The 12,502-nt window shown below is 53.3% G+C and overlaps 1 protein-coding gene across 47 annotated transcripts in view; it reads right to left on the bottom strand.

Annotated features, from left to right (window-relative positions):
• Positions 1 to 1,403: 1,403 nt before the first annotated feature.
• The window catches only part of SLCO4A1 (solute carrier organic anion transporter family member 4A1), a 37,306-nt gene continuing 26,207 nt past the window's right edge, over positions 1,404 to 12,502 (bottom strand). For 23 of the 47 annotated variants that reach the window (XR_012418462.1, XR_012418453.1, XR_006689965.3 and 20 more), the window contains 2 exons: positions 12,090 to 12,238; positions 8,917 to 9,446 (listed from right to left, as the gene is read on the bottom strand). Coding sequence is in view for 19 of the 47 variants with exons in the window: in XM_074003261.1 (XP_073859362.1) it covers positions 9,303 to 9,446; positions 12,090 to 12,238 (293 nt within the window). In the remaining 28 variants the exon portion in view is untranslated. Of the gene's footprint in view, positions 2,327 to 3,715; positions 3,854 to 8,916; positions 11,085 to 12,089; positions 12,239 to 12,502 lie in introns of those variants that run through there. The other 24 variants (XR_012418450.1, XR_012418442.1, XR_012418447.1 and 21 more) reach the window with 6 other exon arrangements.

Below are 12,502 nucleotides of genomic sequence, written 5' to 3'. Positions count from 1 at the left end.
TCCGTGGTCACCACGCTCGCCTGTCCCCTCCATGGTCTCCACACTCCTCTGTCCCCTCCGTGGTCTCCACCTCCGTGGTCTCCATGCTCCTCTGTCCCCTCTGTGGTCTCCACGCTTGCCTGTCCCCTCCGTGGTCTCCACCTCTGTGGTCTCCACTCTCACCTGTCCCCTCCGTGGTCACCACGCTCATCTGTCCCCTCCGTGGTCTCCATGCTCATCTGTCCCCTCTGTGGTCACCACGCTCGCCTTTCCCAGCAGTGGTCTCCCCTTTGGAGGGGTCCTCACAGGGGACAATGCTGCTGTACCCTGGCCCCAGGGGTCCCCCTCAGGACACAGCCCACGTGCCCTCAGTGGTCACTGCCTGGATGGAGCACCTCATTGGCTCTTTCCCTTCCCTGCCTGCCTTCCCCACCCCCACCTGTGCTCACCAGGATCAGCCCCCAGATAATCCATTTGCAGCCAAATCCTTGTTGCAGAGCCTGCTTCTGGGGGATGCAGCCGAGACAGTGGCATTCTGGAATCTATTGCTGTGTAAGAAACCAGCCCACACCTGGAGCGATGGTCAGCACTGACCGTGCTCCTGGATCTGCAGTTTGGCCAGAGCTTGGCGAGGAGGGCTTGTTCTGCTCTGCAGTGTCGCCAGGGCCTCTGCTGAGGGCAGAGGGTTCATTTCTAACTTGCTGTTGAGAGCCAGGGGGAAGCTGTGTCACTTCAGACAAGCAAGTCGGGAAAGACAGTGTCACGCCTGCTGATCTGAGGGGAGGGGACACGGACCTCCCCGTCTTGATGAGGGAGGGGCAAGGTGCTGGGAGGGCGCTCGGAATGGGAAATACAGCATGGGCATTTGGGGAAAGTGCCATCTGCCATCATCTGCTCTGTGGCCCTGGAAACTCATGATTCTCCCTCATGCAAAATAAACTCACCTTCTGCCCTGGCTGCCCTATGGTCTCTTTCCACGGTTACATCAAACTCGGACTCAAGCCCGGGGTCTTGTCCCGCAATCCAAGTCCAGGTATGGACACGGTGCTGCAGGCGTGCGGCTCCCAGGTGCACCCCCCTCTCCATCTGAAGAGCTGTGAACTGAAGAGTTATCTGCCCCTGACAAGCTAACACCAGTAGTGGGACAGACACAGACCACACTGTCGGCTCTCCTTTCAGAGAGCAGGGAGGGGAGAGGCACACAGCAGTCTCCTGGGCATGTGGTCCTGAAATTTGGGTGAGTGAAATTACTGGGCCGGGCTGAGGGCTCAGTCCTAGCTCAGGGGATGGCTCTCCAGGGCCGCCCTGCCATCTGAGCCCTCAGTTCCATCCTCTGGGTCAACCTTCCTTTTCCATAAAATTAGTTCATCCTTGTAGCTGAAAAGTTTTTGCAAACTGCCAAAACTCACCCAAGAAGAAACAGATAAAGTGAATAGTCCTGTATTTATTTAAAAAATGGATTTTTTTTTCAATGAAATCTTCTGAAAAAGAAATCTCCAGGTCTAGATGTCTTCATTAGTGAATTCTAAGTAACATCAATTTATTCAATCTCTTCTAACAAATATACAAATGGATGAGGGGCTGCAACTACCACACAGCCTGGTGATTTTACCCAGAGAGATAAGCTCATGTTCACACAAAGCCTGCACGTGGATATTCGAGCACAGCCAATACAGGAAACTGCACAGGAGATAAAAACAGCATACAGATTAATACACACGCATGCAAGTGTGTACACATGGCTTAATACATACACATGAGTGTGTACACACGGCTTAATACACACACACGAGTGTGTACAAATGGCTTAATACACACACACACACGGTTGTGTACACATGGCTTAATAAACACACACACAAGTGGCACACACGGCTTAATATACACGTACACGAGTGAGTAGAAGCAGAACCACAGAATTGGAATAAGGTTGATAGGCTGGCTGTTGGTGATATCAAAGTACAGTTTTGTAGAATCTTACCATGGGGGAGACTGGGCAAAGTGTAAAAGGGATCTCTTTGTATTGTTTATTTCTTACAGCTGCATAGAAGTCTAACATTACTTCAACTTAAAGAAAAGAAAGCCAGGAAGGGTGGCTCATGCCTATAATCCCTGCACTTTGGGAGGCCAAGGAAGGTGGATCAGATGAGCCCAGGAGTTACAGACCAGCCTGGGCAACAAAATTTACACAAATCATCTGGGTGTGGTGGTTTGTGCCTATAGTCCCAGCTACTCAGGATGCTGAAGTGGGAAGATCAGCTGAGCCTTGAGCCCGGGGAGGGTGAGCCTACAGTGAGGCGTGTTCATGCCACTGTACTCCAGCCCAGGTGACAGAGTGAGACCCTGTCTGGAAAAACACAAAGAGGATGAAACATTTCCCAAGTGATTTTATGAAGCCAGCATTACCCATATACCAGAACCAGATAAAGACGGTACAAGAAAATAAAACTAGACACCAATATCCTTCATGAATATAGACACAAAAATCCTTAACACAACACCAGAAATTGAATCCAGCAATATTTAAAAGCATAGCCCATGATTAAGTGTGGTTTACCCCAGAGTGGGGGCAGGCCTAACATTCCGAAAGTGACCAGCGCAATCTGCCACATCAGCACTGAAGAAGATCTACTGCAGGGTTGTGTCAACAGACTCAGAAACGGCCATCGAAGCTCAACACCCATTTACGGTTTAAAAAAAAAAACTGTCAGCAAACTAGAAATAGAAGGGGAACCTCTTTAACTGATAAAGGGCTTCTATTAAAAAAAATACGTGCAGCTAACATCACACTTCACACTGAGTGGTGGACTGTTTTCTCCTAAGGCGAGGAACACGTAAAGGATGCCTTCTCTCACCACTCCTATTTGACATTGTACTGGAGGTTCCAGCCAGTGCAATAAGGCAAGAAAAAGAAATGAAAGGAATATAGATTGGAGAGGAAGAAATAAAAACTCTCCCTCTTCACAGATGACATGGCTGTTTATGTAGAAATCCCACGGCATCTGCCCAAAAGTGGGCCTAGCAGGTTTCATGACACAGAGTCAGCACGCGGGACTCAACTGCAATCTCTCTACACCAGCAGAGGGTGCTGGGAAATGAAATTGCAAATACAGCAGCAGTTTCTATGAACGTTCAACTCAGTCATTATGAAAACATGGTGGTTCCTATGGATGTTCCTCGGGTTCACCCCATCAGCCCAAATCTCGATCTACAAATCTTGTCAAGACAAGTCCTCCTCTCCTGGGGGCTTCCTGGGGGTTGCCCTGGAACACTTCCCTGAAGATTCTTAGAAACTCCGTGTTTCGTGTAGAGCGTCTTTAAGGTATACCCTCAAGATCCACGGCAGACCTTTCCTTTATTTGAGAGAGTCTATGAATAATTGCCTGAAATTTTTCTGCTGTTTTAACAGAGGAGTTTAGGGCCACACCCTTCACTCCCTCCTTAGACCCTCTGCTGCTGCTGTCGTCTGAGCCTGACATCCTTTCATTAATTTAAGGATCCTTTGCCACCTGGAGAATCTTGGAATGAAAAACAGTGTTTTTGATTTTATTTTTTAAGCCACTGTGCAGTAAAACTGGATTGTAAGAAGTGATTCTATAAACCAGGCCTGGTGGCTCACACCTGTAATCCCAGCACTTTGGGAGGCCGAGGCAGGAGGACTGCTTGAACTCAGGAGTTCAAAACCAGCCCGGGCAACATAGCAAGACACCATATCTACAAAAAATATAAAAATTACCTGGGTGTGGTGGTGCATGCCTGTAGTCCCAGCTACCTGGGAGGCTGAGGTGGGAAGATCACTTGAGACCAGGAGATCAAGGCTTCAGTGAGCCATGATTGTACCACTGCACTCCAACCTGAGTGGCTGAGTGAGAACCTGTATCAAAAAAAAAAAAAAAAAAAAAAGGAAAAAAAAAGGAATTTGACACATGTATGGATTTGTGGACCCATGCCCACCGTCAGGACACAGATCGCTTCATGACCCAGAGCACCTCCGCCATGCTACTTTCTTGTTTGCCTGAGATGGAGTCTTGCTCTGTTGCCCAGGCTGGAGTGCAGTGGTGTGATCTCGGCTCGCTGCAGCCTCTGCTTCCCAGGTTCAAGTGATTCTCCTGCCTCAGCCTCTGGAGTAGCTGGGATTATAGGCAGGCACCACCAAGCCCTGCTAATTTTTGCATTTTTAGTAGAGATGGGATTTCATCATGTTGGCCAGGCTGGTCTCGAACTCCTGATCTCAAGTGATCTGCCTGCCTTGGCCTCCCAAAGTGCTGGCATTATGGGTGTGAGCCTCCCTGCCCAGCCCCAGGCTACTTTCAAAAGCCACACTTTCCTTTCCACCCCAGCCCCTGGCAGCAGCTGGTCTCCTCTCCATCCCTGCAGCTTTGCCTTTTGGAAGCTGTCGTGTAAATGAAACCATACACTACTAGCCTCTTGGGTCTGGTTCTTTTGCTCAGCATGGTGCCTCCCAGGTTCGTCCCTGTCGCATATTAACAGTGCCTCCCTTCACGGCTGAGTCCAGTGCGTGGCTGTGTGACGATCCTTTCAAGCCCCAGAGGACATTTGGGTGGTTTCCAATTTTGTTGATGATTGTGAAAATTTGCTTGAACCCGGGAGTAAGAGGCTGCAGCGAGCTGAGATTGCACCACTGCACTCCAGCCTGGGCGACAGAGCAAGACCCAGTCTCAAAAAAAAAAAAAAAAAAAAAAGAATTGCGCTATAAAAAACATTGTGTATAAGATGTTGTGTGAACATAATTTCTCTAGGAGTGGAATTTCTGTGTTATAAGAAGGTGCGGGTCTAACTTTATAGTAAACCGTAGAGCTGGGTTCCTGAGCAGCCGTATTGTTCTCCACATCCACCAGCGACGGGTGAGCGTTCCAGCTACCCGAGCCTTCATCAGCACTTGGCACTGTCAACAGCTTTCTTTTAAATTCTGTTAAGTCCTGGCTTCTTTAATTTTATCTAAATTTTGCTTGAAAACTAAGGTTAAGAAACGAAACCCTCTCTTGTCCTCCTTACGCAAAGCCTGCTGGTGTTCCCGCCTGGAGTCGCTACTCGCCGGGGCATCTGCACATTCTCTGCCTCTGTGTCCCCGCAGGCCTCAGCGCTGCATAACCTACTGTTCCTGTCCTCTGAGGCTTTCCCTTCCTCCAGCTTCCGTCAACCCTTGCCTCACTTTCCTTCAAGCCTTTACTGACAGCAGAGGCCCTCAGGCTTAACACAGCATCATTACTTCTTTCCTTTCCAAATCTGCAGGTGTGGCTAGTGGGAAGGGCTGATTCCCTCCCCTACAAGGGGAGTGGGCACAGAGAGCCCAGCTGGGGACTGGAGCACCCAAGACGGCACCCCCATCACGGCGAACTCGGCCTGAGAGCTGGTGCACAGAGCCAGGGGTCCCATGGTCTGGGCTTCCTCACAGCGTGGCACTGGGTTCCCACGGCGAGCGTGCCCAGAAGGCACTGACAGTAGAAGCTGTGTCACCTCTGCCACGAGGCAGTCCCAGTCGCCTGCCAGGGTCAAAGAGAGGGTGCACAGACCCCACCTCCAGCAGAGGGAATGGGACGTATTGTGGCTGTTGTTGGAAAATATCATCTGCCTCAGTGGGGTTGGAGTGTAGGTCTCTACGCCCCCTTCTTGCTTCCCGTCATCCTAAGGAAGTGAGCGGGGAGGGAGTTGGGGTGCCTCTGAACATGGGGCCCACACATGCTCTCCTGGCAGAGCTGCGGTTATGGAACAGACACCAGAAGGTTATGGAATAGACACAGATACACCAACATATCTCCAGGGTCTACAGGAGTGAAAGCGCAGGGCAGGCAGTCAGCGACGAATGCATGGATGGATGGATTTAATAATAGCTTTACGGAGATATAAGTCACATCCCCAAATATTCACCTTTTAAAGCGTACAATTCGGTGTTTTAAGCGTGTTCACAGAGTTGTGCAACCATCAACATTATCTAACTCCGGAACATTTCATCACTGCACCAAGATGCCCTGCACCCATGACAGTCGCTCCCACCTCACCTTCCCCCAGCCCCTGGAACCACTAGTCCATTTTCTGTCTCTACAGATGGGTCCATTCCAGGCATTTCTTATAAAAGAATCACAAAACACGTCTGATTGACGGCCAAGCGAGACCCACCGTGTGGTCAGCCCATGTTGATTTACCTACTCATCAGCCAGGTGACATTCAGGCTGGTTCACTTTTGGACTATTAGGAGCAATGTTGCCGTGAACCCTTGTATGCTTGTCTTTATGTGGACACGTGCTTTCATTTCTCTTGGGTAGATACCTAGGAATGGAATTGCTGGGTCTTCTGCTAATTCCATGGTTAACTTTTTGATGAACCGCCAAACTGTTTTCCAAAGTAGCTGTGCCATTTTTCCATTTTCCATTCCCACCCACAGTGTGTGAGGATTCCAAGTTCTCCATGACTTGTCGTTTTCTGGTTTCATTTGTTTGTTTGCTTTTTGTTTTTGATGCAGTCAGCACTGTGGCTTTGGTTTGCACTTTCCTGGGTGTCTGGGAAAATCTTGAGCATCTTCTCCTGGGCTCGTTGTCTTTTGTGATGAAATAAAATTCAAATCCTTTGCCCATTTTTAAATTGGATCATCCTTTAATTGCTGGGTTGTAGGAATTCTTCTTACATTCTGGATTCAATTCTTCTGATTATTTTGCGAAAGTCTTACGCTGCCACCCAGGCTAGAGTGCAGTGGCACAATCAGAGGATGATCTGGCCCCACACACGTGCGTGTGCGTGACTCTAGTTCCCCAACTCTGCCTAAAGGGCACTTTCCCGACAGCTCTTGCAAGGGGTGTGGCTAAGTTTGGGAGCGTCCATCACAACTGCCATACGATACAGAAGGAGTCAGCTCTTGATGCATGGAGGAGGAAAGTGAATGACAGCAGGGACCCGTGGGCATGACCCGCTTAGGCATAAAGTGGATAAAGGCTTTCTAAAACACAGCCGACGCCCTGCCCATTACCAGGGCCGGGACTGTTTCCATTTTCTCCCTGGGCCTTTTGGCTTGTTCCTGCCTCAGGACCCTGGCACTTGTTGTTTTTGTTTGTTTTTTACCTAAAATGTTCATCCCCTCCTGAGGTCTCAGCACATCACCTCCTCTGAGAAGCCTTCCCCGACTGCCCTAATGGCGCCCCCGGCCTCCCTGTAGGGAACCCTGTATCCACCCCTTTCCATCAGTTCTGGAGAAGAGGACCTCGTGTTGGCCTGGTGCCACTGTCTCTCCAGCACCTGGAATGGAGCCTGGCAGAGGTGCTCGGCAAACCCCTCCTGTCGGCAAACACTGCACGAAGATGTGCAAGGTGCCTGGATGGTGCCTCTGTGGCTCCTGGGCCTGCCCCGTGACCCTACCTGTCACTTGGGCTGAGTCCCCCTTGGGGTTCCAGGAGCCCACGCTGCCACTCAGCACGTGGCCAGGGTTGCCCCTGCCTGATCTGAAGACTGTGAGGACAAGAGTCGGTGGGCCAGCACCCTCATGCCTCTGGGGCTCCACTTCCTTTCTGTGAGGTGAGGTCAACCAGGTGACCGAGGGAAGGGGAGGCCCTGGAGTGGGGTGGGGTCCTCACTACAGAAGGAATCCAAGAGCAGACGCGTGGGAATCTCCAACCACACTGCAGCCTCTGGGGTGGGTCTTGGCACAGTGCTGAGTGAACACTCCAATCCCAAAGGTCCCACACTGGACGACTCCTGCAGGTAGCATTCTCGAGGCAGCCACGTTGCAGATGGGGACTGGCTCAGTGCGCACAGGGGCAGGGATGCCTGGGAGGGTGGTGGGCATGGCATGAGGGGTTCCAGGTTCCAGGGAGCAGCTCTGCAGCCTGATCACCTGCACGCGTAGTAAACGGCAAAGCACTAGACACACCTGCCCACGCGGCTCACGGTGCGACCCTCATTGTGGTCACACAAGATGCAGCCACTGGGGAGGGGTGTGTGGCTGGGTGCCCCGGGAATGCCCCGCACAGGCCTCCTAGGGCTGCCTCTTTGTCCTGTGCACACCCTGAGTGCCCAGCCCCGGTCACCTGTCTGACACCCCTCCTGTTGTTCCCAGCACCTCTGGAGACCTGACCTGGGTCACTCGAGGCCCAGCCCTTGCTGAAGGGCCAAAGCCTGGATCAGCAGAGGGTAGAGAGGAGCTTCCCACCAGAGCAGAAACCCGCCCTCACATCCGACACTTCTGACGTCAGTCCTGCCCAGCCTGGTCACCGCATGGTCAGATCTGGACGTTCAGAGAAGGGTAACAGACTCCCCCAATCTTACAGGATGCGAGGGGTCAATGGCCTTCCCAGTACCCTGGCCTCGTGCTCGCTGTTTTCACCGCCACCATCCCAGGGCCCCTCCATCCCATGGGGCAGCTCAAACTGCCTTTTCCTTGGTGCCCAAACCTCCCAGCCTTCTCCTGACCTCAGAGAATCACCCGGGGACACTGACCAGGATGAGGGCCTGTATCTCCCCTCATTCCCATGGGGCTCTCCCACTGGGGTCTGTGCCACCAGCAGCCCCCAGAGCCGCTCCACAGGCCTTGGAACCACGCAGCTGCCACCCGTGACCCACCACCCTCCTGGGATGAGGCATGGCTGTCCGAGGGCCTTGCAAACGAGAGGGCCTGTGCTGGCTCCCGTGCACCCGTGCACGCGTGCATACACATACACAAACACACGCGCACACACACACACATACACATTTCAGTGTTAACAGCAGCTGCCGGCCACTTCTGTCCTCAGTCCCAATGTGCAAAGACAGAGCTCAGGTCATTCACGGAAGTGTCCGGGGCGGGGACCCAGGCTTGAAGCCTGAGGCTGAACTGGAGGCGGGAGCCGGTCTCCGTTGGAGCACACAGTCCCAAAGACCATACCAAGGATGGCGAGACCACCAAACTCTGCAAACTCATAGAAATAAAGCACACGGTATGGGGACACAGGCTTAAATACAAAATATATTTAGATATGCACAGCTTTCACTGAGGACACACAAGCCTTCCTTGGGTTGCAGGCCCGCACCCTCCCAGTGGGATTCAGCCCCTCAGAGCTTGCCCTCACGCATACCACACACGATCAGGTATAAAATACATTCTATAAATATCTTCTGATGCAAAATGTGTCCATAAATATATATTTGTGCAAGTTCCTTCCACCCACTGAAGGGCTGTACAGCTCGGGACAGGACTTCACAGCTGACTTTAAACCACAGGTTAACTAGAAGGTTGCAGGTCAAATAGAAGTTTCCATGTGATTGCATCACCCAAGGGCCCCGTTCTGTCATCAGGAAATGCTGAGTGCCTGCTGTGGCCGGGTGGGCGTGGGCGGTGGTCAGATGCTGCTCTGGAGCTGGCTATCTGTGGCACTGCCAGGGGCCGAGGACTGGCTGGGCAGACAAGCTTCCAGGCCATCTGAAGACTCCGACAGGGGCTTGTATAAACAGCAGGCTGTGGCAAAGAAGAGGACGCCCAGCACCTGGGGAGAGAGGAGCCCACTGGACCTTGCTGGAAGCCCGGCCAGACCTCTGGACGCTGGTGGCCTGTCCCTGCCCTAGCCTGCAGCGCCCTCGCCAGGCCACGGAAACCCATCCTGCTCTGACAGCGTCTCCCCGGTATAACCGGTTTGTAGCGTAGACACCAACACTGTTAAAGAGGGAATGAAGCACACCCTTTGAAAACAGGGGCACAGGACTGGGGGGCTTGTCATGGGTTGGATGTTGCCAGACACCTGTGAATGGGAACTTTCTTGGAAACAGGGCCTTTGCAAATGTAATTAAGGATTTGAGATGTCATCCTGGATCTAAGGTGGGTCCTAAATCCAATGACTGGTGTCCTCACGAGAGAAAGGAGAGGAAGGCGAGGCAGGGACAGAGAGAAAGGCCAACGCAGCTGCAGACAGAGCCAGAGCGCGGAAGGAGCCAGCCCTGCCCCCACCTTGATTCAGACTTCTGGCGTCAGACCTGTGAGTCTGGCTCTGCTATGCTAGGCCACCCCATTTGCGGTCGTTTGTCGTGGCGGCCACAGAAACCTCACACAGAGCCAGTTGCTGGTTGCCGGTCGCCACCACAGCCCGGATTCAAGCCCGGGTGCCGCCATCATGGGCAGTTCTTAACCTTCAGGGTCTTGGTTTGTCAACGAGGGGCCGCACCGACTTTGCAGGGCGAGAGGATGATGTGGCAGGAATCCCGCGTGGGCCCCAAAGGCGGTACGGTCCAAGCGCAGATGCTGCCGCAGTGCCCACGCACAGTACATGTGCCCACTACGGTTTCCACGCTGGGCGTGGGCCAGGAACACCCACTGTGCCTCCTGGAGCGTCAGCCTGGCTGATGGCCCCGAGCCTGCATTCAGGGAGTGCGGCTGTTCTGACTCGGTGCGGGACAAAGTGGAACGTGAGGGTGTTCATAAGGAGACACTGTGCTCCCCCCGCTAAAATTAACACGGACGCAGGCGCTGCTGAGGCCAACTCTGACCCCCTGGACACGGCTCCCCCTGGCTGTGCTGAGCCCGGGGGATGGTTACGTGTGGAGGGCTCTCAGCCTGCTGCTCCCGGACAAGGGATGCATCCAACAGACACACCCTGGGAACGTACAGCAGCCCCGTCATCGCAGACACTGAGACCCCTGTGGACGCGTGAGTCGAGGGTGGTCCTCAGCCCAGCCAAGGAACCACACATTCTCATGAAGGAAGCGCCTCCGGCTTCCCGCTGGCAGAGCCGAACGGCAGCGTCAGTGGTCCGGTGCTTTGGGGCCACGGCTAGGTAAATAAGGGTGGCTGGAACACGGCACTGCGATACGGTGATGGGGGATGTGGTAACCACACCGGCTAAGTGATTATCAGGTGGTGGTGTGGACAGCCTGGACGCGATGGACAAAGGTTATGTCTTATGAAGTCATTTGGTCAATTTCCTGATGCACACATGCCTTTGGGCCTCCCCAAACATCGCCACTCCCTGAGCAGAGACACGCCTGACAGACAGTCGTCCGTTATTTGATGCCAAAGTGAAAGGCGTATCACACAGGGCTTGGGCCTTAGGATCCAGTATCCCCAAAGCTCCCTGCAGAATAATTGCTGACCTTGCCTTCTTCCAAAGTTGGACAAAGGGAGAATGCGAGTCCTGGGCAGGACAGATCAAGATTTCACCAGACTGTGCAGAATGGCACATGCTTTAAAAGTTATGAACTGTTTGCTTCTGGAATTTCCTATTTAATATATTCAGACTGTGGTTGACCTCGGGTAACTGAAACCGTGGAAAGTGAAACCTCAGATGAGGGGGAAACCAAGGTATATTTCTCTTTAAATTAACCCACTCTGCTTCTCTCCAGGGCCACGCAAGGCCCTGCTCAGACTCACCTATTTTCTGTTAATCCCAGGGGAGGTGAACCAGCTGGGCTCCTTCCCTTTCTCTAACCTCCCTCCCGGAAAGCCTGAGGCCAGGGGTTCCTGCAGGATCAACTTTCCTGGGTCTGTCACCCAAGGAAGAGCGTGAAGATCCTCTGAACAGCTGGCCCTGGGACCACATTCTATTTAGAAGGTTTTGTGCTTTATCCTCTAACGGGGGCAAATTCCAAACACAAATACTGCGCTTCCTCCCAGGTAGCATATGCCAGAAGTCACAACAGAAAGTTTGTTAGCTTGAAAAACGAGGGCCAGGCTAAGAGATCCAATGGAATTCAAGGTGCACTGAGCATGGAGAGGCTACAACCTACCCGCTGGTCCCCCAGACCAAGGCCCGGAGCGGACCAGCTAATCCAGCCGCTCTAATGAAAGGAGCTGCTTATTTCTGCAAAGCTTTTGGTTAACAGGCACCCCAGGCACACGCAAGACCACACTGCGGAGGGGCAGCCCCGGGAGGCGGGAGAGGGAGCAGCACCTGCGCCTGGGCTTTGCAGGAGCTGCTGGGGACCTGGACAGTGAACCCCAGGGGGAGGCCCTGCGGTCGGCCTGCCTCCCTCCACAACCAGCTCATGAGGAGTCGGGGAAGGGCCCCTTCTAGAAACTGGCTGTGAGGACATCTGTGATGTACTGGGCTGTGGTCCAAGCTGCGGAAAGATGACGGAGTGTCTGGAGCCCCCAGCCACCCTCAGAGCAGACCCTCCGTCCCTCCCCTGGGCCTGCTCACCTTGTACAGGAGCCCCATGATGAGGATGTAGTGGCTCATGGCCGAGTTCTGGTACACCAAGCAGGAGCCCTGCTGGCCACACTGGTCCTGCCACAGCAGACAGGCCTTGTCGATCACCCAGCCGAAGGCGATGGGCCCCGGGATGCCCCCTGTGGAGAGAAGCCCACTCAGCACCCACACTCCCGGTGGGCAGGGGGCAAGGCAGGGGGCGGGCAGCCAAGAGGCCTGGAATACTGGCCGTTGGAGTTCTCAGCGGGTGCAAAGGGGCTTAAATGTTCCTTTCTTTGGAGATTCGGCATTGGGGCTGGGAGTTTCCCATGGTCTCCCACAGGGAAAGCCTTTGGGCAAATAAATGACGATGGGCCCCTCTAGTGGACAGTTAGGGAATGGAACCCTTCCCAGGCAGGCACAGC

Source organism: Macaca fascicularis, chromosome 10, assembly GCF_037993035.2.
Source record: "Macaca fascicularis isolate 582-1 chromosome 10, T2T-MFA8v1.1".
NCBI classification, from domain to species: Eukaryota; Metazoa; Chordata; class Mammalia; order Primates; family Cercopithecidae; genus Macaca; species Macaca fascicularis.
Note: the sequence above shows the minus strand (reverse complement) of the source record. Positions and strands in the feature narration are given on the sequence as shown.